At 36.9% G+C, this 26,445-nt stretch overlaps 1 protein-coding gene across 13 annotated transcripts in view; it reads right to left on the bottom strand.

The window, feature by feature from the left end:
* Positions 1 to 6,501: 6,501 nt before the first annotated feature.
* The window catches only part of TJP1 (tight junction protein 1), a 168,063-nt gene continuing 148,119 nt past the window's right edge, over positions 6,502 to 26,445 (bottom strand). For 5 of the 13 annotated variants that reach the window (XM_080607983.1, XM_080607990.1, XM_080607995.1 and 2 more), the window contains 12 exons: positions 26,123 to 26,333; positions 24,926 to 25,026; positions 23,440 to 23,793; positions 22,776 to 23,027; positions 21,069 to 21,965; positions 20,652 to 20,746; positions 20,018 to 20,242; positions 15,264 to 15,439; positions 14,140 to 14,581; positions 12,490 to 12,707; positions 11,321 to 11,464; positions 6,502 to 8,048 (listed from right to left, as the gene is read on the bottom strand). In XM_080607983.1, coding sequence (XP_080464109.1) covers positions 7,954 to 8,048; positions 11,321 to 11,464; positions 12,490 to 12,707; positions 14,140 to 14,581; positions 15,264 to 15,439; positions 20,018 to 20,242; positions 20,652 to 20,746; positions 21,069 to 21,965; positions 22,776 to 23,027; positions 23,440 to 23,793; positions 24,926 to 25,026; positions 26,123 to 26,333 — 3,210 coding nt within the window. In that variant the 3' untranslated portion in view covers positions 6,502 to 7,953. The remainder of the gene's footprint in view (positions 8,049 to 11,320; positions 11,465 to 12,489; positions 12,708 to 14,139; positions 14,582 to 15,263; positions 15,440 to 20,017; positions 20,243 to 20,651; positions 20,747 to 21,068; positions 21,966 to 22,775; positions 23,028 to 23,439; positions 23,794 to 24,925; positions 25,027 to 26,122; positions 26,334 to 26,445) is intronic. The other 8 variants (XM_080607988.1, XM_080607994.1, XM_080607991.1 and 5 more) reach the window with 5 other exon arrangements.

The raw sequence follows: 26,445 nt of genomic DNA, 5'->3' as shown, positions 1-26,445 counted from the left end.
TTTTTTTTTTTTTTTTACAAAAATCCACTAAAAGATCAAAGCTTACCAACTTGTGCAGATCAGCAGTGTGACCATATCATACTGTCCAATGGATCCCACAGGCATTAGAGATGATAAATTTCACGTCAGAGTCTGCCTCTGTTGCTATTGGCAAAGTTTAGACTTCATGGTGGTGCCAAGTGTGCATGTGTATACACACACAAAACCAGCCTTACAGGATACACCAGATAAGTACGGGCCTTTGCTAGGCATGTGAAGCCTAGGAAAGGACTGTACCTATCCGGTGTATCCTGTGTATCCATCAGAAGATTAAGCCAGTAAGCTTCACTCAAGGAAACAGCAAATGCTTGTTGATGTGAGGGGGTTTCGGAGTGGTCCTCACTCATAGCTACTACTACGGTAAACTATTTGCCCATGACAGAAGAAGCGCTTTTTCCTCTTAATATTGAAATGGAGCACCAACTCATGAGAAGAATTGCTCTGCTTTTCCCATTCCTGTCTCATTTTGAGCCAAACATAATACTATGCAGGTATTTTTGCATCATATATATGGTATGTGCAAGAAGTTAGAGCTAGTTGCTTAGTGTTTTACGTCTTGCAAAATTTGAGGATTATAGCTGGAAAGTGACTACCAATTAATTCCTTCAGAATTGTTAAGTGTTTTGAAAGCCATACACACAAAGCAGTGCAAAGTATGTTGGCCTCAACTCACTAACTTCCACTGATAAACTTCAAAAAGAATCCTCCTTCCTACAGACCGGAATAGCAAAATTAACGGCAAACTCTAAGTATCCAGTCAAAACAAAGGAGGAACAGAAAACATGTCCAAAGTTACAGTTAAGTGCTCATTATTCGTTTTTTAAAAATGTAATAAAGTGTGAAGTCATACCTTGGTGCTTGCTTGTCACCTATTCTCACACTTCAGAGGCAAAGTCCAAATTCCTTGTTCAAAGATTGATGCTAGTCTCCCCTAGATTCTCTGGGGACTAGAAGATTTTACATCCTGTACAGAAATGGGTCAAAACCCACAGAATCAGAGTTGTACTGGGGTTTTTGTTTGTTTTTAAATAGAACACTGCAGCAGAATCTGCTGTATTTATAGCCTCTTGGAAAACCCTTGTTTTCTGCTATATGATGTATTTCAGCTTACATTGTGGGGAAAAAAATTCTCCCCACTTACTGGTATGGTTTAAATCTAGGCAGCTGTGACTGTCATGGGTCACAGCTCCATGCTATCCTCACTCATTAAGCAATGGAGTTCCATTTAGAAGCTGTAAAGCCAGAAATCTGTTGCTTTCAACAGTCTAGAAGAAATAATAAACATAGGCTTATTTACTAGCAAGTACCACTTAAGGATGTAGGACTGGGGAGACCAGACTAGAGAGCAACTAAGCTTCCTTATTTTGAGGAGACTGACATAACTGGGTAGATATTACTGCAACAATATGTCTCCAAATTACCTTTCCAAGATACCTATAACCATGAAAATGAAAGTATTTTTTGAAACTGAAAGCTGTGTATAAAAGTTCTGAAAGACACATAAGCCCACACTGCACTCCTGTGTTCTCATCAAACATCTGAACCACTATAAATAACTTCAGTGTGTCGCTGGGGGAAATTTTAAAAAAGTAGTGCTAACACTGGCAACATCAGTGGGACTGCCAGCTATTTTCAGGGAAAGGGCTGCAACTCTTCCTTCTGGCACAGGCTGTGACTGTTCTACAGTCAGGGGCAGCAGGTTATCAAGTAGGTAGCTAATTTCACGGGCTTAAATACCATCTGGTAAGAAATACCACATAGTAAGGTTTGCATCTACATACATCTTGCCCTTCCACAGCTGTTAGGCAAGACAAGTTAGACACAGTGCAAACCTAAATTTTAATCTCCTGGTGAGTAACCTGACTTCCCTGATGTACTACTATACCAACATGCTACTTCAGTATTCAAATATGTAAATTACTTTATTGCCAACTGGGTTAAATCTACCTTGCCTTTTTATTCTCTAATGTGAGGAACTTGGAATATTTGTCATAAGGACAGAAGTAAATGTAATTAGGAGGGAAATCACTGCATCCAGATTCACTGTTACATGGTCTATATCAGTCCTCTATCAAGCTCTGTACTATAAATGCTCCTTCTAGCAGTAAAGTTCCTTGATCTCTTCTTTCTGCAAAGAAGAATTTCCAATGCCAGGTTTCCACTCTGACAGGACTACCTCATCACAATGATTCAAGTTTGGTAAGCCTTTTAAATGCATGTAGACTTAGTTTTAAGTGCATGCTATAGGTTTGATTAAATATCACCATCGATAATCCAAAGCCAAGATATAAAACCACCCAGTAAATTGAATGCCAAATCTCATTTTTGTTAAACTCTAAAGCCTGCTTCTCTCTTAAATCTTTCACCCCAAAACCCTAAGCCCCTAACTTTAAAAAAAAGGGAAAGGGTAGAAGAAAGACCATTTCTCTGGGAAGAAACAGCTTACTTTCAAATAAAATTCAGAAAGATTTAAAAGAACCAATACATTAGCCAATGTAGTTTAAACCTGCAGTCACATCTTCACAGATTGTTATTTATACGTAGCATTTTCACTTATCATATCTACTGTGCTCAGCAACTTTTGTTGAGAAATGGACAAGTGTCACAGCATGCTGTAAGACTACATTAGCTGAATATTTAAACTGTTTTTCTCTTCAATTACTTTTAAAAAGCATTTAACATGCACCCAGCCCCTAAAAGAGATAGCATCTGTAACGAATAACAGATTACAGTTTATTTCCTTAGGAATCCACTTGGTCAGTTGTCTAGTAGTTCTGTAATTTCTATTATAGCCAGTAGAAAAGTCCCTTAAAACATGGCAGTTACTGGCATTAGGATAACAATTAGAGACTTCCATGTTTTTCGTTAGAAGTATTTGCTGTAGCACATACATTATATACAACAGAGGTATATGGTGTTTAACCATATTGGAGAGAAGTTATTTTCAGGATTTATGCAAGTCTATCCAAGTGACTTGAGTAAAGCTAGAGCAATGCCCCTGGTTTGCGTATCTGCCCAACATCCCCCTCCCTGGCCTTTCCTTATCATGGGAACTTACGCCTGCCATCAAATCCCTGTATTAGCTTCCAAGTAGCAACAATGCTCAACAAATTTTTGACACACTGAAAAAAGTAACAGACTCCTGAATACAGAGAACTGCTGTAGCATTCATGGTTTGCAGTAACTGTGAAACCTGAGGCTCTCCCCACTATGAATTTCTTTTATTTCACTTGTCCATTTCACATTTGCTCCCTTCCAGGAGAGCCAAAGTTTGAGGGATGTCAGTTACAGGAACTGGCATTTGCCCTTCCCCACCCAGAGATGTACTTGGAACAGACATTCAGGACTTCAGGTCAGAGATGTGGGGGAAGCACACAAAGCAGAGCAAGCTGCTGCAGACAACACAGCATAAGACACTCCCAGTTAGAGTGGTACCAGTCTGTAGTTGTACCAAACGTTGGCATTTATAACCAAAAAATCAATTAAACTACTGGAGGCTTTAAAGTATTACTGGCTTCCAAGTCCTTTGCAGACAGTAAGCCACAAAGCACAAAAAAAAAAAACAAACAAGCCATACACACATACACAAACCACAAGCAGAGCACCTGATTTCCTCACAGAAAAGTGAGACCTTTTACCACTTCCAGAAGGTGCACAGAATGAATCACCCAGTGAGGTCCAATTAGAGAACACAAACCCTAAGTTTTGATTGACTCCTGTCAGCTATCAGCAACAGGGACAGCTACCTGCCATGCCCCTCAGGGCTGAAGGAACAGCGTGAGGTTTTGCCCTGGTGTTCACTCTGCTACTGTCTCATCTTGCCACTGCCAGAGATGAGGACCAACAGGCAGTTCCTGCTACACAGTAAGCTTCAAAAGGAAACTTTAAAAACATTGCCACAGGGTTAATTACAGCAATTTCAAAACTAGCATTAGTGAATTAACTGTCAAAGTTACCTTTACATTTGTTTTTAACCAAGTTACCTTTACATTTATTTATTTATTGGTCATTCTAAGCATGAGCTGTACTTTCTGCCCTCTTCCCCAAGTTAATGCAGCCTCATTCTAGCCCTAGAGCAGCATGCAAACCTGTAACAGTTTTTTTCCTCACTTTTAGTTTCCTTTATCATTTCTTCAGTAACAAAATATGACAATTGTGCGTGTAGATATTCAGATTCTGTTTTGGACCTCTTCTCTGCATCTTACACAGGAAGAACAGTTACTTAGTCACTGATGGACAGCTGTATGTGCTAAAACCCTCTTTCACGGGGATTTGAAATGATCTGCAAGTGTTTCAAGCTTAAACTAACTAGAACAGCGCCATTGCTTTCCAGCAAACCAAACATATTTTAACCTTAGTCAAAGCTGAGTTTCAAGACAGATTCTGTGATAGGATTCTTCAGTGTCACTGCAACAGAAACTGTTTGCCATAGAGCTAAGTAGTCCACAGCATTCAAACTGATAGAAAAGTTTAGGAAAAAATATTTGCGTGTGTGCGCACTCAGCTTCATATACTTTCTGTAATACTAAGCATATTTATTCTCCAATACTTGCTGCTCACAGGGTCATAATGAACCATTCATTTGAATATACTAAAAAATCATTTTACACATTCACCTGACATTGCCAAAAGATTGTCATAGAAGTATCTAATGACTTAGATACTAAGAAAGCATTTCTTTTGGATGTGCTTAACATCTTTTATTCTGGTCCAGGTTACATTACAGCAGAGAATCTCCAACCAGACCCTAGCCCTTGCTGATCTGCTTCATGGAATCCAGGTTGGCAGGAAAAGAAAAAGGACAATTACAACTGTTTATGTATAGACAAATACTCATTATTACTTTCCTATATATACACACGCTTTTTATTTTTTAAATCAAGAACCTAAGCCAGAGATAAGAACAGTGGCACTGTATCCATAGAGCACCTGTGTTGTCATCAGTGAAGAAGTGGGCACACGACTTGAAATTCACAGTATTTAAAGCTTCTATACAATCTGCAGGGCTGACGCTTCTTGGTACATAGCTGAGACATGTAGAAAGAGTCAGGAGACAGTTAAGTTCATGTTAAATAGTATACAAAGAACTACAGTAAATTGTAAATGTCCCACAAGAACTTACTCCTGCACAGCCTAGCCTATGTAAAATACATAAAGAATATCATCTCTTGCAAGATTTCAAAAACAGTGTATTAAAACAAAGTGCTTTAGGAAATGGATTTATAATGGCCATGCTTTAACCTCAAAGCATTAGGTTTTAAAGTCAAGGAAAACGTGTACGTGGTTTACGTTAGCTACTTACATAAATGTTCCTACTCATCGGTCAGTAAGTGGCAAAGACAATGACAATTCAATTGAAAAGAAGCTTAGTAGTAGAGAATTGCCATGTTTTAGAACAGCAAGCTTTCTCATTTTATTTATGAAAGGACAGCAGAGGAAAGCCTGTCACCATTTTTTTCGTTCATTTTGGTAGACAGACGTGGACCTACACGAATGAAGAACAGAAAGATTATCTCGATAATTACAGTAAAAGTGACTCTGGATGGTTATACCTCAGAGCATGCTAGACTCATGTTGAAACACCAAGTATCACCGTTCTGAACAGTCCATACAGCATAACTTCCGTGTTCCTAACATCCTCTGGCTGACTCCTTTTGTAGTGTTTCACTTACTTCTTTTATTAAGCTCTGAACTAGAAAAGAACACTGAAAGCTGAAAGTTTAGCATCAGAATTTTCTCCAAGATCCTTTGCATGCCATTTTGGAAACTTTTTTTCTGTGGCTTCAGGAAATGATACCGCAACATATCATTAAGACAACTGAAATATGTTATCTTAACATGAACAGGTTATGTGCTATTCAAGTTTTTTCTCTGTTCTGAAGAGTTGAGATATAAGCTATCAGTAGTAGTAGCAGCAGTGAATGCCTCTTGAATACGTCACGCCTGAGACACAAAACTCACTACCTGGTCAGTATAAGTACAGAACAAACAGTTATGCACTGTTTCTCAGCATTATTCCAAATCACACTGAGAATTTACTTTGTCTTATAGAACAGGATTAGCTTACTACGTTGTCACTGAGTGCTTCGAACAGGCCTCATCACGGAATTCTGTAGGAGTATCTCTAATATTTTACAGCTGGACTGTGTAAATGGACATACTGGAACACTACCAAACCATTTGGAAGAACAGGTATAGTAAGTAAACGAGCACCAACACGGTGACTCCAGGGACCAATCCACCACTCCTTCTCGTGTTGAGTATTTCCAGTGGATCCACACTGGCAAACACAGTCCAGATCCACTCTGGAGTTCATCATTTCAGGAGCCCTGCTGTAGAGTACAACAACTTCACATATGAACATATGGCAGAATCCAGCTAGCCACTTATGCTGGAAATCAAAACTCATTTTGTTGTGTTCACATAAATGCATTTCAGAAACAATAAGGTACTAGAATCTCCTTTATTATTTTAAAAACAGTTTTATTCTGTATATTTAGAAATGTGTAATTTTAATAACTGCAGAGAAAAAAATCAGCCACACCTGAATAGCTAATAACTCATTAACAGAATGCAGTGGTATATTATCTAAACAGTAGTAGTGCCAATGTGCCGTAATAAATTGTCTATTAGTAAAAAAATACATTTCAGGGCACATAGTACAGCATCCTTATGACAAATTACAGTAGGGATACTTCTCAAGAATTTAATCAAAGTAGAGAATTCAGACTTATATTCTTTAAATGCAGCACTTAAAAAGGTAACAACTTTGTGCATTTTTAAAAAATGTCCTTGTTTGTATATTGTAGAAATGCTGCTTTATTGCTGCAGATGTCAAAGTTCAAGGCTCAAAAGGTATGAGAATACAAAGATATCCTTAAGAAACTGTGTTTGTTTTTATATATATTTATATATATAAAAAGGTAAAGCTTATAAAAGTTAATTTACAAACCAAGAACAAAAGTGGTATGCACGCATTATATACAAGCAGTCTATAACATCTATAAATTTTTCAAATGCATAGCAGAAAACATACCATCATTTTCTTCTGGCTCTCTTCTGACTGATGAACAAACAGTACTCATTCTCTAAACCAAATTCATAATTTTTTTTTGTTCCTCTCTTTCCCCAGTCTCTCATGATATATTATCTAGGTAAGCACAAAAGCCATACAAACTAAATACAGAGAACTATGAGAGCTAAGACTATTAAAAACATGAGGGTAAGGCATCCCTGCTGGTTAATAGGTTTGTAATAATGTGGTTAATTTACAGATCCACAGAGGCAACTGAACCATAGTCACCCACATGCTTTTCCCCCTCCCCCCTGTTCTTATGACAACGTTTTCACATAGAATAGGTAGATAGATGTGTTTGTATTGGCCTCTCAGAGAAAAACACCTAAACTGTGCTACCAAAGTTGACTGCCATTTCGTTGGACACGTACATGGAAAGTCATTTAAAAACTAGAGACCAAAATGTAGTCTTGTGGATTACAAAACACACAGTACTAAAACTGCAGGCCAAATTCTGTAGTTTTGCGAGTGGAGAATGAACCAAATTCAGTTCCTCTGAATATAATCCATTTGGTACTTTCAGTTTTTAAACTATGAAATACTAGTAGTGTCCTTTAGAACAATAATGAAAAATAAACAAAATAATAACCAACAAACCAAAGCATACAGAACCTGCAAGAACCCTACCTTGTTCCCACTGTACACTCCCTGCTTGTGGCATGTATTGTGACCATGGTTCAAAGAGTGTACTTGCTAAACCATTGTTAGTTAAAGCAAGATGCTTAAATACTACGATCCATTATCACTTATAAAACAGTTAATACTTGATAGAGTGGTTCAGTTTATACGTAAGGTCCATCTCAGTTTCACATTATTTACTCAGTCAGCTAACTTAATATTTAGAAGTGGTCAATTAGGACTGAGACACAGTTTGCTCCAACAAGATAGTTTGGATCCCCAGGAAGAGACTTGTTCTGCCAGGTTTTGGGGTCACCTGTGGGAGGAAAACACAATGCTGGTGTTTAGTATCTGCTGTCAAACAGTGCACATCTTGAAACAACCAAGCTTTTGGATAGGAGTTTTTAAGTTCTGAATCAACAGGTCTTTTTTTCCCCTTCAACTTACAGCTGGCACATTACTATTTTAAACTCATTTGCATACAATACAGGATAGATCAGATGTTCTAAGCAGATGTTGCGACTGACACTCAGGAAACGTTAAATATAAGTCATTTTACTCTGCAGCACCAACATAGTGCTTTCCCTTTCAGAAGCATTAACAGTTAACCAAACACTCACTGGTTCTCTCCTGAATGGCCAAAAAAAATTGGACAATTTTAAAAGCTACCACAGTTAGGATGCATTTGAAGTTCCTTAGAATTACTTTGACTACAAATGAGTCAAAGCAGAAGTTACGTTGTAACTAAGCACTGACACACTGGTAATTTTATTTTCTAGTATGAAAATTATTGAAGACAGAATAGAAATTATTTTGCAGCTACAGCCAGTATAGCAGTTTAAAAGCCTGAAATACTGACATTCTAAAAAACATTCTAGATTGCTGATGTATACTTTTACAACAGAACTTCTCCACTCATGGTCAAAGGTGCTGTGTAATATTCTTTTACAAATGTGAGTCATCAGCTGCAATCTCACCAGACAAAGGTTACATTCCTAGCTGCATACTCAGCTGTCTCCTTCAACTAGAGTGGGTTTTTTTTTTTTTTTTTTCCTTTTAACCACCTAAAGCTACTACTAAATGCAACTCCTACAGAAGAAGTATCATCGTGCCACTATGGTAGAATAAAGAAAAATGCACTGAAGTTCTCTGTTAAGCCTTCCAGATAAATGGCATTCAATAGCTTGGTTAAAGATCTCTCTAGAGAAACGTGCAACAAGTTTGAGAACCCAGTCACATAGACTGCATACGCCACAGACCTCTGCATTAAATGAGACTGATGTAAATTCCACATAACTTTCTTGAACTCATGAAAACAAAATGAAGTACACAATGCACTGAGTGATGGCAACATCTGATATACAGACAAAGTACAAGTGGCCCGTGTATAGCCAGAATACAAACAGGTTTACTGCAGCCAGCCAAAACTACTTATTTCAGTTAAGAAGCTTATTAATGCTGGAGGATTTTTCGTTTTATAGATGCAGGAAGTTCCACTCAGTCTCAAAACTCACAAGATCCATTAGATTAGTAGAAAGGTAGAACGGGACTGTAGGAGTACCAGGTCCTACTTTTGCCCACAAGACACAATAGCAGACTCTTTTCCAGCCTTTCCTCTGAAATATATAGTGAGGATGAGACTGTAGTCACTGCAACCTCTAGCTGCTGACAATGTTTTTCCCATAATTACGCAGAACTGCTTCGAAAAAGTTATCCTTCAGTATTTTGTACTAATACATTATAATGTGTGACCATAAAGGCTTTTTTTTTTTTTAATTCCAGACTCATTCAAGCATTTGAAGGGGTTTAACTGTAAAACATCAGTATATGAGGCTTCAGTGTAGCAGAAAGGATGTTAGTAAGTGCAAATGAATGTAATTTTTGGGACAGAACATGGATACATTCAGAAAAGATGAGGCAGAACAGACGACTGAAGAGAGGAAAAACCCCCAGAGGTCTATAAACTGTTACTATAAAACCACCTGAAAAATCAGAGTCCCATAAGCAACTATTTAAAAAGAGAGAAAACAATTATTTATTTAAGACACAGTATGGTCTACTTACATATCATAAGACAGAATTGCCTAATTTTAAAGTTTGTCTCAAAAGAGCAATGTTATGATATACATCCCATTTCCGATTAACAGAATGTGGTGTTATATTTACAATACAGAAAGTGTTAGCATTTAAATATACACGCTCTTGCTCTCACACTCAGATGTGCACACACACACACCCCCCACCCCACTTTAGAAAGGGAGAAAAATGTCTCAGTAACTTCAGTTATTGTTTAGATCATTTGAGTCCTCTCCCTTCACTTCAAGTAAGTTCATGAACAGGTGTTATTAGTTACAAAAGTCTTGTCATTTTTGTACATAGGTGCCGTATCTTTAGGGACCCTAGCATTTATGCATCCGTGTTTTAATGCAGCCGTGTACACACACATTGTTAAATAGATGCATGCAACACATGCATATGTTATCTTATAAAAACTAAAAATTATTGCCATTAATACCTCTAGGTTACTGAATCCCCATCAAGGAGATTGATGCTTTAATCTTTCAAAGCATCAGTGCTTTGGTGTTGACAGTGATAGATACATTAGTGACAGAAGATATGCATACATGGTGGCTTAAATGCTGTATACAGAAGTACATTGTTCAGTCGTTACTTAGGTCATACGTACATAATAATGGTTTATGTCCTCCACCATAAGTTTTGAAGGTAGCTGAATAAAACCTTAAGACTTTTTCCCCCATGCAAATGTGCAAACTGTTTTGGTTTTGTTTTTAAGTCTTTGTAACCTCATAGCCATTTCATGAAATTGCTTGAAATTTCCCGGAATTCAAACACAGGCTTCTAATTGACAATTTCAGCCAATGCATTTTCTCTCTGCTCCCAGAAAGCCAGAGTGAGGTAAAATGAACAGGTAAATAAAATTGCAACCTAGTTGCAACTTTTACTATCAACCAGAAACTTCTGGATAAAAGGCGGTAGAGGAAAAATAGGCAGAAACAAGCAAGAAAAGTCTTGTGTAAAATCCAGCTACATTAGAATGAATTGTAAATGCTTTTACTGAAACACTACAGTTTTCTTAAATGACCCAATTGTTAGCATCAACTTGCACACATGGAAACAGTTAACAAGCATTAAGTCATGATTTATGAGCATGCAGATTGTTAAGATTTGCCAGAGACCTATATGGTTAATTAAGCAACAAACACCAGTTATGTTACAAAGGCCAATCAGAGGTACATAATCATTTCCTCTCAATTTTAGTGCGATATCATTTCAAGTGTATTCAGCTGTAGCAGTCCTCAAGAAAGAAGACAGAATAGAAAAATACGATTATATTCAAGAGACTAAAGATATTACTCTGTTTTTCTGCTGTCAAACATGGTTTTAGCAATGAATTTGCACCATGAGTAAATGTAAGAAAGACATCTGTAATGAAAATGAAATGGGAGAGTTTGACACAAATACAATGATCAAGTCCTTTATATTATACAGCATCACCTTTAGCGAAATTAACTTAAATTATACGATAGCACCCAAAAGCCCCAAAAGGACAGAGGGAGGACAGCATACCCGACGAGGAGTCGGAGGATTTTAGAGCAAAAGACCAACCATCAGGGGTCATAGACGCACAATGTGGCAGGCGCAGCTCCACTGGCTTCAGGAATTTTAGTCCATGAGGCCCACACATTACCAAGGGGCTAAGAAGCGTTTCACCTACAGTTAAGAGGAAAAAAACTGCTTACCATTCTTCTCAAAATTGGTTCAGACTATTACATAGTTACATTGTAGAGCTACTCAATCTTACAGAAAAATACCACCATTGTGACCTATCAGTAAAAAAAACACTTCCCAAAATTGTTCCTTGTTGTCCCTTTCAGGGCACTGAGGTGACTTTTCAATGATACATATGACAACCTCAAAATCTGCATCTGAAGAAACAAATCCTCAAATCTGTAAGCAGCCTTGTTCAAGCTGCTTGTTCTGTAATGGCTCATGATGTTCTTTCTACTCATATGGATTTACGGCACACTGAGCTGAATGAAGCCTCCTGCAGCTCAAAAGCTTATGACCCCTTATCCTAACAGTCAAAAGGCAGAACATACAAACATGTAGGCCTATTTTTAGTTTTAAATTCCAAACATAACGTAACATATTCCTCAGCCAAATAACCTTATGTTTTAATTATAAAGTAACTGCATATTTATTGCAAGTAATACTTTAATTGTACATTTATGAAGTTAAATCCTTTACTGCTTTCCTCAAATTAATAAATTAATATGACAGGGCAGAAGTTGTATATATATAAAGTACTGGTGTGAACAAAAGACTATAGGAAAATTAATCACTCAAATAAGACATACTACTCAACTTCCATTACTAAGGCAGTCGGGAATATACTTTGATTTATATGAAAATCTAGATTTTTTTTTTTTTAAACATGAAGCTCTTTTTTCTTTATAAAAATATTTAAAAATATTTTAAACTGCTGAATATTTTCAAGTGTTTAAATAAATTAAATATTCTCAAGTTACAATTTAGGGCCTCTATCTTGCTTCCAACTTCCAATATCAAGCAGAATAGTTTTTCCTTCTAATTCCTGTTTGAGATGTATATCCTGTACCTACACGTAGAAATACATGAAATGCCTTGGAGCGTATGAACATTTTCATATCCTATTTTGCTGTTGTCACAAAATAATTAATATTAAATAACAGAACAATTGCAGTGACAGTTCTTACCTTTCTCTTTGTCCAAAGGTGGAAGTATACTGTTGTCTCTGCATACTTTGAAATATATTTCTTGCTCTATTCCCTCTGGAATGGCTCCTTGTGGTATAATAATACTAACTCCAGTCTCTATGGAGCTCAATACACCACCATTGCTGTTAAATACACCTCTTGCTGTGGCTACAACAGTGTGTCCATCTTCTTCCTCCTCATCCTCTAGTGCTGAAGGGCTGAATTATAAAACAGAGATGAAGCCCAGCAGTTTTATCAGTATTTTTTCCTGAAAGTAAGTGGCACACTTTCCTCTGACTACTTTTATTAGCGCATATCCTGGTAGTAGTATGCTAGTACTGATTTCAGGAGAGAATAACTGTATCCCATATTCAGTTGTGTAGAATGCCTAAGATCCAAGTAGTTCAAGTTCTGCCATGAGAAGAGGTCATTGTCACCAAAAGAAAAAAAATGAAGTATATAAACACTGGAAGCGTCCAAAAAGTAGTTAGAGCAAGATTTTGGACCACTTGAATCTTATGTTTGCAAATGCTCACCTCTGGGATTACGCTGAAACAGCTTGTCCGCTGCTACAGACTTCAGCTTAGTAAAAACAAATGTATTATACATCCAAAGCATCTTTTTCCTCCCAAAATTCTATTATGACTTCAATAACATAAGTAATAATGCTAATTCAAGCCCCACTGAACCTTCTTTCAGCTTTAAGGAAGGAGAAACTTAACAGCTGCAAGACATACATTGAGAACAAAACCCTTAAAAGTACACAGATTTTTCCAGGTTGTCAGGCTATAACTAGAGATACAGAATATTATCTTATCAAATAGCTAGTTTGAACAGATTGCATACTGCAAAAGTATTCTAATCAAAGAAGCCAGTATTTCTGCAGTCTGCAACTGCATAGCATTAAAAACGTTCCTCAAGTGTTTATGAACAAATACGATTTGTTCTTCTATTACATTTCTGAGTTACTTAAACAGCAAGCAAGATGAAGTGTGATTTATTCAATATTATTTAGAAATCGGGATAATGAAACACTTCTGAAAATATTAGTAATCTAAGAACTCAGCAAAAGTTTACAGTTAGAGTACTATAATTTACTGTTGACATAATTCTTATAGTTCAAATGTGTTATGAAAATGCAAGGTGCTTTTAAGCAGTTAATATTTGGTCTTGCAGTATAGAGAACCATGACGAAACTGCTGAATTGGTGTCTTTTTATAATTACTTTTGAAATACCTTTTATACAAGTGTACCCAGAACTTTTTCTCTAAGCACACAGAGAAAATACAAGTTGGTGCAACAGCCATCCTTAGGAATTAACTGTCTTCTAGAAACAAATTAGAAAGACAAGTCATTACTATCTACCAGAGGATTTATAATTATATTATGGGAAGTGAGAAAGAAATCATGCCAGTTTTTAATGATAGGATGCAAAATGACACGAACATTGGACATACATTGAATATCTTTCCAAATGTTCTTCGATTACACGATTTTAGAATCATAGTTTCAATCTTCCACCTATCTTGGTTTATGGACTGACATCAACAGAAGTTGGAAGCATTGGAAGCACAGGAAAAAATAAGCTGTATGGTTTCACATATTAAGTTCTGTAGACATACTATTGGAAACAAAAAGCAAGAAGCTTACCTTACAGGTATGGCTTTAGGCACAGCATTAACATTATTTGGTTGATATTTAGGCTTGTCGACCTGTACAGTGAAGGTATCCATTCCACTGTCAAATTCAGGAGGCTGTGATGAGCTGTGTGCTTTCAAAATTGGTTGAGGAGAATTTGGAGACTTGGATGGCAACTCTGGTTTATGCTGAGCTTCATTTGGCAAGAGATTATGGTTGAACTTAGGACTTTCAAACTTACGCTCAAAGGGCCTTGCAGCACTAGTGTAAGGTTTTGTTGTAAAGCGGTTGTAAGAAGGAGTGACTGTTTTCTGAATCTGTTCAGTTCCATTAACAGGGCCTTTGTCAGGGAAGCTTTTCTGAGGATAAAAAGTGGACTGCACAGTGTCCTCTCTAGAGGATCTGAAAATTGCTGGCTTATTCTGAGGTGGAGGTGGGTCAGAGACAGAGTTAACTGCAATACAAATAAAAACACCAGAACTTGTCAAAAACAATCTAGAATTTCTTGTCACATACACCAGACCTAGGGAGACCATTTATTCTATTTTTGATCTACTATATAAAACACGTATTTGTAGGTTCAGTTCTTAGATCATCTATCCCATTTCATACATTCTAGCAAATCATCTTACATGACACTAAAGAGATACATGGTAGATACAATGGGATAATTTTTAATAAAACAGACAAATTTATACTATGAAAAAAGAGAAAACCAATATTAAAATATTATTGTGCACTCACATGGAACTGCAAAATTCAACTGGACTAGGCATTCCTCTGAAGGATGTGAAAAGGAAACATTCATGCCTATAGAATTCTCATCCAAAAGCACTGATAAAGACATCTTTAAGTACTGAAAATTTTACTTTATCTTTGCTGAGACCACTTAGTATGGAAGAGACAGTTATAGTTACTAATGACACCTGGAAGTTCGGGTTTCAGACAAGATCCTCAAATCATTCAACAAAATTCAAATTCAATATAGTAGGAAGTTATTTCCAGTAATAATTATTCCAAATATCAGTTAAATGAAAACATAGCTACCATTATAGACATAATGAAGCATCCACACAAGCACCTGAGAAATGATACTTGTACCACCTGTAAGACAAGTTAGCCTTCTAATTGCTCACCTTCAGAAAGTGCAGGCTTGTGATGGGCTGGGAGAGACAGGACAGGACTGTTAATTGACTGAGGTTGTGTGTACTGTACTGAAGGAGCAGGAGGAGGAGTTGTGACTTGAGGGACTGGCTCATAGCGCTTTTCACCAACAGATCTATCCATTGATTCTGCATCAGTTGTCTTCCCCCTGTTGAAATGAAGGAAAAAAGCATTTGATGGTTCAGTTTCCTCAGGGCTCTGAGCTCCTGCTATATTTTTCTTCTATGATCACCTCATTTCCATCTCTTCCTATAAACATTAAAACACTTCTTTTTTTAATATCTTGTCTCAAGTATAGAAACATTCATTGATAAGCACAAGGGATTTCAAGACAACATTGAATCTTAATATTAGTAACACAAACCATGGCAAACAAAAGGCAGATGACATTTCAGGTGTATTTGCATGATTACCTACAGATCTTCACTTTTCAGATTTGTTTAGGATTATTTTCAATTTTAAAAAGTGTTTTCTATTTTCTAAACAATATAAATCAACTTTTTTGGGGGGTTGATGGGTTGTTTTTGAAAAGCATAATTAGCCAGAAGAAGGATGGGTTCTAGTGTAAATTTTCTAAATACACCTAGTATTTGAACAATGCCATCTTAATTAGAAATGCAGTCAGCTTAAGCTTCACTAGCTTTATGTGCATAATGTAGATAACTTCAAAAATCTTATTTTCAAAATATTTCTTGCTTATACTAGAAATATGTCTCCAAAAGAGTTTCTTTCATGAAATGAAAGATTTCACGAAGACCTTTAATTTTGGACTTCTGTATATCGCACTAACTTTCAGAATTCATGTGTTAAAATTTTAAGTGCACATAATGCCTGTGATGAAATGTAACAGGGAGAGGACACCTGAAAACATCCTCACATCAACAACAGTCTTACCACTTGATGTTCCTTTTCAAGTAGTCATAGCTAGTGTAAGAGCCAAGAAATCTAGGTGATGGCAAAGCAAACAGCAATAGAAGAATGAAAGAAAAACGGTCATTCTATCTTAAGCATATTATTTCTTCACACTTTTTATGTTAAGTCCTAGCAGTTCTCATACGACAAGGTTCTTTCAACAATGAAACTATTTTTAACAGTGATGTTTCTGATAATACTTTTACCACGTGCATACGTACAATCATCGCCTACTATATTTAATGTGAGATTGTCAGTGAATTAGGCACTGAGTGCCTCACACTGACGGATGCTGAAGGTAAGAATGAGATCACACTAAGCTATTTGTTAAGATCCATATAAACAAACCGTTATTTAATGTATTGAAAAAGTGAGCAAAACCAATCTAAAATGCTAACAATCTTGTTTATGGGCCAAGTTGCGTTAATCTTACTGGTGTCTCAACATACCAAACCAGCAACTTTCTGTGTATTACAGATCATGTTCTGAGGGTACACTCATAGCAAGTATTTAAATAGCCCTACTGGCTCATCAAATACCAAAGACCACACCCTAAAATGCTTCTGAGCATGTTTAACAATTCCTGAAGAAACACCTTAACAGTGTTTAGGTATACTTGGAGAAACAGAGAAGAGAATAATAGGCATACTGGTGTCTGTCTCTCCATTTTTAACATTTAGCTTGCTTTTATGTTAAATCCATTTTACATTAGGACAGCTTTCCATCATCCCTTCACTTCCTGTACACTCATAGAAACTTAACAGGCAACAATTCTCAACAGTTACAGTCTTAATACTTCAGAGGAGATTGTTATGAAACTAAGAAGAGGGCTGAGCAACTTTTCAAACTCTGCTTCAAGACCACATGAACGTGATGCTCAGTAAACTGAACAGCACTGGTATGAATGGGTTTTTAAAATTCTATGTTGGAAAAAAACAGCACAATTTAAATCTGCTATAGAAGCTCCTGTTCACATTGATTTTTATATAAAGCAATTTATCCAGTAACAGAAGTTATGGCTGTTCACTGCTGTCTTCATTCCAAGTGGGTAGTAGCTGCCTTCTCTGAAAACTGCCCACCTGCAATGACTGCCTCTCAGCGAGGAATATTAACCTGCAGAAGGAGAGACATGAACAAAACCCACAAAAGCCCACCAGCCAGAAATCACTCTCCACACCTATCGGAGCTGCTTGCCAGCTTCCTGAGGAAATGAAAAAAAAAGGCAACATATGACTGTACATTTTGATGGAGAGAGCATAAGAGACAGCAGTGATAACACAAACTCAACCACAAGAGCTCGATATAATACAAAGCATGTTCTTCTGTTACACGCTCCTTCACTAGGGGTCAGCCACAACTTCAACAGCGTTGTTAAGAATCTGTATGTAACGAAAGAAGTCTACAGTAAAACTCTTACTCGTAGCTTTTGAGTGTATAAATGAAGTTCGTGTAATTAAAGTTGTGCTATTTCTGAAGCCATTTCCTACCCCATGTTTTTTTGTTTGATTTTTTTTAAGTTATCACTTAATTAGAATCATCACTTCTTTACTAAACAGTAAACAATTTTCATAACTTAATGTTAAACAATAATATTTTTAACTGAAAAAAGTAAGATCTGTCCTCGGTACCCACAATGCATCATATGGATTATATATTAGAAGGACTATATAGGAATAAGCAATGGCATAATCAGCAGTTCCTGTATAACCATTTGAATTTAGTCCCAAGTTTATTTTTAAGCAAGTTCACTCACAAAATAGCAATCACTATAGAAATACACTAGGGAACAAGAAAAAAAAAGAACAAGGAAGTAACAGGGTATAAAATGGAAGTTGGGTAAAGAGGATAGTCCTAAATGTGAACTCTTTCTCAAGTCAGTTATTTTGTTTCTCAACAAGCACACTACAGTATGCTCCTGGAAACAGTTCTGTCAAGCTGTGGTCTTTTATGTTTATTTCCACTTACTTCCAATAATATTTTGATCTTTTGTCTGTTTGCAGTAGACTACCCGTGAAAAGTTTTCTTTCCCATGCCTGTCCATTTCCATTAAGGACTACATTCTTCCATAAAGGAAAAAATCTACATATTTTTGTCCCAACATATGAAACTGTATCAAACTTAAAAACAATATTATTTTATTTCTCTGTGCCATTTAGATGTCACCTTTCTGTAAGACGAGCCCTAAAGTTAAAGTATAACCCACAACAAACTCAAAACTGAGCGAAGAATAAAGATGTCACGATAGTCAGGAGTGGTAGGCAGAAGTATGGAACAATCCCTCTCAACTCTTAGCTGTTCTGCAGCAAAGAACTCCGTCGCCGCATTTATTGCTCACATTCTCCATTGTGTTTGACAACAATGCAGAGTAAGGAAAATTTGCACATTCAGTTTGAGGAATTTTACAATCTTCACAATTACTTGCTAAAAGCTCACAGGATCCCTCCCTCAGCATTAGTTGCATTTGTTATGGCAACATGCTCAGGTGCTTACTGATCAAAATGGACCTTCAATGGGGTAACGGCATTTGGGTAGGTAGGAACAATTTTGAACACTACTGCAATACACTGAGGCCAGCCAAGACTTTTTTTCAGGCCCCTTCCTATGATGTCTAAATAGCAAGACAAATAGGCTCTAATCTTCCTGTCAGAAGACACAGGACAAATGAAAAGGAAGAGTAAATAACATCCTCGACTAAGAATCAAAACTGCTTACAGATTACTATATACATTCATTACCGAGCATTAAAAAAAAGGTTCAATAAGAAAGTTACCATGTGGAGACTTCCTAATTAGAAAAAAGTAGGAACTCCTTTAAAACCTATCAAGCTCTTGGAAAGATTTTTCTCTGTGAACTGAGAATATGAAAGATACTGTAGATAACAGACAATCTTATAGAAACAGGACCAGGATTCCTAGCTCAAAACCTTTAAGACAAGCACTGGAACACAGTGTACTGAGTACACGTAAGACAGCTTGAACATACAGTCACAGTATAAAAGTTGAGCAAATTAGCTCATTATTTTACTCCAAAGATCTCATTTACGTTAAGCTTGCCAGCCTTTCTGCTTCATCTGAATAGCACAGATTTCAAGTAGAAGTGCAACCAAAGCCTTAAAAAAAACAACTGACTTCCAGCCTTCATGCAGCAAGCCATGATAGCTTTCCACATGAACAGCTACAAACATAGTGTTATGGTTTGAACTGAACTGAATTATGAAAGTTGGAGAAACTGTAGAAAGTATTCACAGTTTATGCAAGTATCCTCCAAGGCAACCAGTCCTCTACCTGAGCTAAATTTGTACTATGAGCTTTCACACAATTTTTGTATCAAAATGTTCCAAGTCAAGGAAGCAGAACAATACAGGAAGCAGATGTTTCCATCGACAGATTAAATTCTGGCTTCAACAATATTCCCAGAAGGCTCACTTTCCTAATGTCAAACACTGCTCGTGTTTGAGGCCTGTCTGCAGAACAAATGCATGCAAAACTGGAACCAACTAACCTCTGCTTTGAAAGAGGTTTGCGCACTCATTATTAGTTACACTAAAGAAATACTTTACAGGCTGTTAAGAAGTGGTACGCGAGAGAAGTAACACTTTGAAGATCTCAAAAACTACCGAAATTATTCATTTCATTTACCAAAAAAAAGTTATGTTTTCATACATCTAAACAGAGAAACTGACTTCGCAAACAAAGTTTCTATTAGGTACCACAAACCCCTGGAATTCTATTAGCTGCAGAATTTCAGTTTTAGTCCTATCTGCCTCCTTTTTCTCCTTTCAAATTAAAAAAAAAAATAAATCCCCCAAGCTTACTTAGAATAATTGGAGAAATTCAGCTGATTTTGTGAATGTATTGGTTTGGTGGTCTCAGAATGATGGCTGGCAGGAACCTGTGCAGACGGCTTATTTTCAAAACTCCTCCGATCAAAATATGAGAGCTGCTTTCGATAATACTCCTCATCTTCTTCAGGATCATAATGATTTGAACGCACAATATCTTCAGGCGGCTTCACTTGAGGTCTCTGTGGTTCTGGGGCCCTAATGAGGAAGAATACACAGTTTGCCCTGCACAGTTGAACAAGCACAAGTATGTGAACTAAAATTCTGTTTTGTAACTCAACTAGTAATAAATCAAGACGTAATTCTTAAAATTGCATGCAATACCTTTTTAACCTATACTGTCTTGAAATGTGATAGCTGTGATGTAGCATAAAGAAAATCCTTATCTTTTATCCTACCTTTTCCCTTATGCTTTACTCTTCCCTTTTCTCAGGAATCATGTCCATGTCAACTGACTTTATGCCCTGAGTTACTATTGACACTGAAATTAGACTGACACACTCCAACTCTCCACTCTGCAGTTTACAGTTTGAACCATTAAGATGTGTTGTCTGAAGACTCCAAACTTGTATTGAAAATTATGTTTAATTATCAGTTGTGCATCTACCTGTAAGTTGTTTTGTCATGTTCATAATGGCTTTGAGAAGTTGGTTTTGGACCACTCATGGTTGTGAGTGTAGGCTTCGGTGCTAGTTCTGGAGGCTGTAAAGAGAAGCACAGCATATTTTCTTAGATTCCAATCTAGAAAGATGCAGAACCCGAGTAAGAAAACTAACAATGCCCTTACATTCCCCCACCTTAAATCAGAATGAAAGACTAGCAGAAACTAATGGGGAAATCTTCAGCATGACAAGATCCTCTTTAATTTTCAGCTTCTGCCTCTAAAACAAACTTCAGTTATGTTGCTGTCCCACAAGCAGTAAGGTTTTCTTTTCAAGACAGTATTTTATTACTTGCAATACAGTCTCATTAGTAAAAAGCAGGAATTAAAAAACAAACACATGCCAAAATTTACATGACCTACCTTGACAGCTGATGTATCACTGGGGTCCTTCATTTTTTCTAGAGATGGTGATCTTCTTCTTTCAAATATCTTAACCCTACTTCGCACAGACTGTGGTTTCATGGCTGGATCTTCCTCCTCCTCTGCTAGAGATGGCGGCGTAGGCAGTGGTTTACTGTTAGAAGGCAAAACTTCCGGTTTGGTTTGCGATGAAGGGGGAGGAGGAAGAGAGACACCTGAAGTGCTATGAGAAGGCTCAAATTGTCCTGCCTTGGCATTATAAGCTTGAGGAGGACCTTGTTCATAGCCCCTCACATGTGGATCAAAGTACTGCTTCGGTTCAGGAGATCGAGATATGGTTGACTGGTATGGCTGAGCTTCTTGTTTATATCTACCATGCGTGTCATATACAACAGTATGTTGATCTTCGTATCGCACTTGTGGTAAGCTGAAGTTTTTAGGTGCATGCTCGTAGCGAGGTCTGCCATCGTAAGTCATCTGAGGGGGTTCCTCAAAACGGGGTTGTGCTGGGTAATAACCGCGTTCTGTGCTCTCTTCTGTGTTTTGTCTAGAATCAAGATCCCTAGGAGGCTGGTTTTCGTAAGCTGTTCTTGGTTGATTATAGGGCTGTTTTTCATCATAATATGCCCAGTGCTCCTCATAGGGAGGCACGCGATCATCGTAATGTAGTCGAGGGTCATAACCACGAGAAAATTGATCTACATAGTTTGTAGAATCATACCTATATGACTGTTCGTACTCCCTACTTGGCTGTTTTTCTGCATACTGAGTCTGGGATTCATACATCAGATTTGGGTCTCTTTCCTGTCTCTGTATTGGGTGACTAATTGCTGGCTGTTTTAAGACATAGCTTTGTCTGGAGGCTTCTTCGTTAATATATGGATCCTTTCGGTATACCTGTTAAGTAGAAAGGCATATTTTTCATTTAAAATTAAGAGTAAAGGGAGCCAAGCTTCATTGAAAGTGTGAAATTTTAAATCTATTTTTAAATTCATTTTACATATTGGCTTTAATTTTGCTTAGAAGTTGAATGATTTGATGCAGTTGTCTGCAATCACAGGAAGCTTTGATTCAAGAGATCCTTTCCAGTCCTATGCTTGAGGAAAAGCATATGCGTAGATTAAAAAGGGAAGCCAAAAGAGAATAATCTCTCATATTTCTGTGTTTTGTTGTTGTGTTTTGCTTTTTTGTCGTTCTCACCCTCTTTTTCTTTTTGCATAGGGGAGGTCAGGACAGGGATATTCAAGAAATAAACTGATTTGTGTGTTAAAGTTAGTTCAAGCATTGCTGTAGGGGTATTTAAAGTCAACTAAAATAATGGGTTTATCTTCCTGATCAACATGATCGAATATTAAAAAAGTACTATTGTTTTAGGGAAAGAACAGATTTTTCATCAAGTCCTCATTAACAAAAAGCAGAGCATTGACAAGCTGAAACAGTTGCATGTGAAATAAAATCAAAATACAGAATGCATCCTTAATTTAAAAGATCATCTTTTGAGAAGTGGAAAGTATATAGTTTGAAGCCATGCACACAAAACATTAGATGATGCTTAGAAATTTAGATGCACTGTTTTGTAACCTGCATAATCTCCTAGAGTAAAAAAAAATAGAAGGAATTCTCCAAATAATGGCAAAACAAAGGAAAAAAATCATGTGCTAGCTTGATGTATAGCAGGAAATCAGCGCAACAATGTGGCACAGGTACCTTTGCTGGATCTATATGCGGCGATAAGGATGATGGCTCTTGATCTCTTAGCACTACATGAGCTCCCTCAGTACTTGATGTTCTTAAGGGGCCCGCTTGTGGTTGGTAAGAGTTGTAAGGAGCAGCAGTAGGCTCCTCCAGTCTGACATTAGTTAGGTTTACATTAGCATTTACTGCAGAAGTTGATGAGGTTGCAGGGTTTGATTCAGGCGACGGGGAAAGGTAAGGGACTGCAGGTGAGGCTTCTGCTTTCTGTGAAGTGTTTAAAATATTTTAAATATACTGCTATCGAATCACTGTATGACTTTTTTGATTTATATGAAAGTTACTTAAATTGATGCTATGATCAACTCAGCTACACGTAGAATGAAATGTACTGAAAGTATCATGCATTACCACTTCCAGACATTCATTATGCTGAACATTAAAAAAGCAAAACATTAAAACAAAGTAGAATGGTACTTGATTCCTCCTCCTGTCAAAGGGAATCACTAACACAGGTAGTGCAAGATGATTGTCCAATTCATTGCAACACACTGTTGTTGACAGATTCTTGTATGCAGTTAACACTGGTAAGGAGACTATAAAGATAGCAAGTTCTCTTGAACAAGAAAACTACTTGAAGTAAATGTACAGTGGTCAGCATATAAAATCACTTTCTTACCGGCTGAGAAGCAGTTGTTTTAAATCCTGAAGAATCTATTCTGAGATTTGGCTGAGGCTGAGCTTGAGATGCATAACTAGGGTAATTTTGACTTTCATGATGCATTCCAGAAGAATCCTCTCTAACAGGTTCAGAAGAACGTGTAATAGCGGATTCAGGAGGAGTCCCAACCTCATCGTTCAGAGTTTCATCCAGTTCTTGGTCCGTATAAGCACCACCTTCTGTATCTGTGTCTTCATAGTCAGATGTATGTCTACTGTCTGTACTGTACATGGAATATTCACTACCAGGAGCTGAGAGGTAAGAAAGGCGGTCATCATGTAAATCAAGGTCATCACTTGTAGCACCATCTGCCTGCATCAAAACAAAATTGAAGAGCACATGTTTATTGAAATACTTTTCAAATTAAGCTTTACATTGCAAGATAAAAGGCAAAGACATTCTTTTTTGGTGAAGAATTAAGAAATAAACAAATGGAATACACCTATCTTGTTCTGATCCACAACATAAAGTCAGGTATTGCAAAACGTTAGTAATACTCAAAATCCAGGAGCAGGTTAGAATTCAACAATTCTGAATATCACAGGGAAGGAAAAAATCAGGGTTCAATCACTGGAGGTGTTAAGCTTATATGTAAAAGCTTTTTCTGCAGTCTAGTTCTTCAGTTTACTAAGGGGTCAGATGTCTATCAATTCAAGGGAAGGGATAGCACCTAGTGTCCATGGAAATCAGTGTTTGACAAAGATAAAAAAAACTATAAAGAGTTGTCATTGTACTGGAATCACTAACTTGGAGGTAGATATAAGAAGGTGAAGCTAGTTCTGTTTGAGCAGAAAAATAGTTCAAATATTAAGAGCATTGTAACAGTAACAGATCATCATTTTCTTACTTGAAACTGGCGTTCCTCTTGATATTAGTTTCTCTAGAGGATGGATCTAACATGCATAGTTGCTTGAAAAGGCAACCGGACTTTTAATGGGAAACAGAATTCTAACTTTCTGATTTTGTATGAGTGTTCTCAAGATCGAAAGAAAAAGACCATGAAGATGTTGCTTGCTTTATATTAAAAACCACTGATTTGTCAATGGATAATCCCAGCACCTAGTACTGATGCAGCAGAACACCCTGAAATTTACATGAAAAAACATCCAATCCCCACAAAAGTTTCAAAGCAATAACATATCCTTCAGTAAAGCATCAACAGGCAAATGCTCTCAGTTTTACTACTCCACTACATGCACAAGTGTTATAGCCCTCATTAACAATACTTCACTAATACAATGACAAACCAGTTTTCAACAGATCACACAGCCATAGAACTGTTTTAGATCTTCAAATGATTATTAAAATCACGAGGAAATAAGGAAAACAAATTTAATTCCACAGATAGATGCCCGTATCTCCAATACCAGCAACAGAACAAAAGACTACAAGACTGATAGTTTTGTCATTCCTCCCCCAAAATGACAGTACTATTATTTCTTACCTTTCCTTCTGAAACCCATACCAGTTGGTTCTGTTGTTGCTGAATGGCTTCCTTTAGAGCTCCATACCATCCTTCATTCATCGAATTCAAGTTAATGGTAGCTAGAAGTAGAGCAAGTTAGTTTGACATTTGATTTCTGTAGAATTTTGAAAAGAAACTGTATTAAAAACATTAAATTAACATTATATACTAAATAAACATATATTATATTATTATATATTTTTATATATATATGATATATTAAATAAACATTAACATTAAGCATTAAAACAGTATTAAAATTAATATCAACTGTGAGATTTAAATAGTAATGTAAATGTTGGTATTCAAAGCAACCCTAAGGCCTAATGTAGCTTGGGGCATTTTACCACATTGCAAAGACTCAAAGACTGAATTAACAGTAATTTAGAATAAAGTGAGGCTTTAGTTTAGTCTGAGAACAAAATCACATTATTATCCTATTTATTCAGATGTTTGTTTATAACTGACCTTGCAAAGCAACCAAATATTTTTTGGAACATCATTTTGACGTTTCAGATCTCTTCATTTGTGCAATTGTGTGCACAAACAATTCGCACAATAACTACCGGGAATTGAATGTGGGGAACCTGAACAATTCAACAAATGCTGGACTGTATTTGCAGGAGGGCATTTATTCTGTCAGCATCACCCTTTCCAACCTCGGGGCCATAAGCAAGTCTGCATGAACTGGGATCAAAGAATAAGGCAAGCAACCAGTAGGTATTTGGTCACACTAAGAGCAAGAGAGATTGCCAAGGAAGGAAAAGAAAGCCTGGAAAGCACCGATGTAAAACAGGCTAAGAGATGCTTCTGTGTCCTCCTCTAAAAGGAAAGGAACAAGAGGAAAAAAACATGGAGGAAAAAGAAGGAACCACAGAGGAAAAGCAATAAAGAAATACCACAAATGAAATGCATCTAGTACAACTAATGCCAACCAGTAATTGTGATGGCAGTGCTTTGGTAAGTTAATGAACCATTTTATATTGTAGTTTTCAAAGCTGGAGTGGCTTAACTACAAGAAGAAATATTTGGAACCTGCAAGAGTAGGTAGCAATTAAGTTACAGCAGTTTCTTATAAAGGAAAAATACTATTTAAGTCTGGAAAAAAATTCTCTATCACACCTCTCCCTCCCTCAGTTATCATGGATTAATCAGTATTTTTCTTGAATTACTTACTTGTAAAGAGGTGGTGATTATTTTTACGTAGTTTGTGAGCTCTTTCATATAGCTTTCTGGCACTTTTTCGTGATTCTGGGCACAGCCTCATTCTCATGGTCTTCACACCCTGCTTAGAATCAGGGTTCAGGAACACTACAATAGGATACCACTGCGCGTAATTCAGACGGTCCACTGCATTAGGAGTGACATCTAATAAAGCATGTTTGTCCTGTTTTGATAAAAAAGGCAGAGACAAAGTGAAGCACTTATATACTAAGAAAAATATTTTTTCTTTTAAACATTTTCTAACAATTTGCTTTGTATTAGCTTTGCAGAATTCA

Source organism: Anser brachyrhynchus (genome assembly GCF_964034855.1).
Source record: "Anser brachyrhynchus genome assembly, chromosome: 11".
NCBI lineage: Eukaryota > Metazoa > Chordata > Aves > Anseriformes > Anatidae > Anser > Anser brachyrhynchus.
Note: the sequence above shows the minus strand (reverse complement) of the source record. Positions and strands in the feature narration are given on the sequence as shown.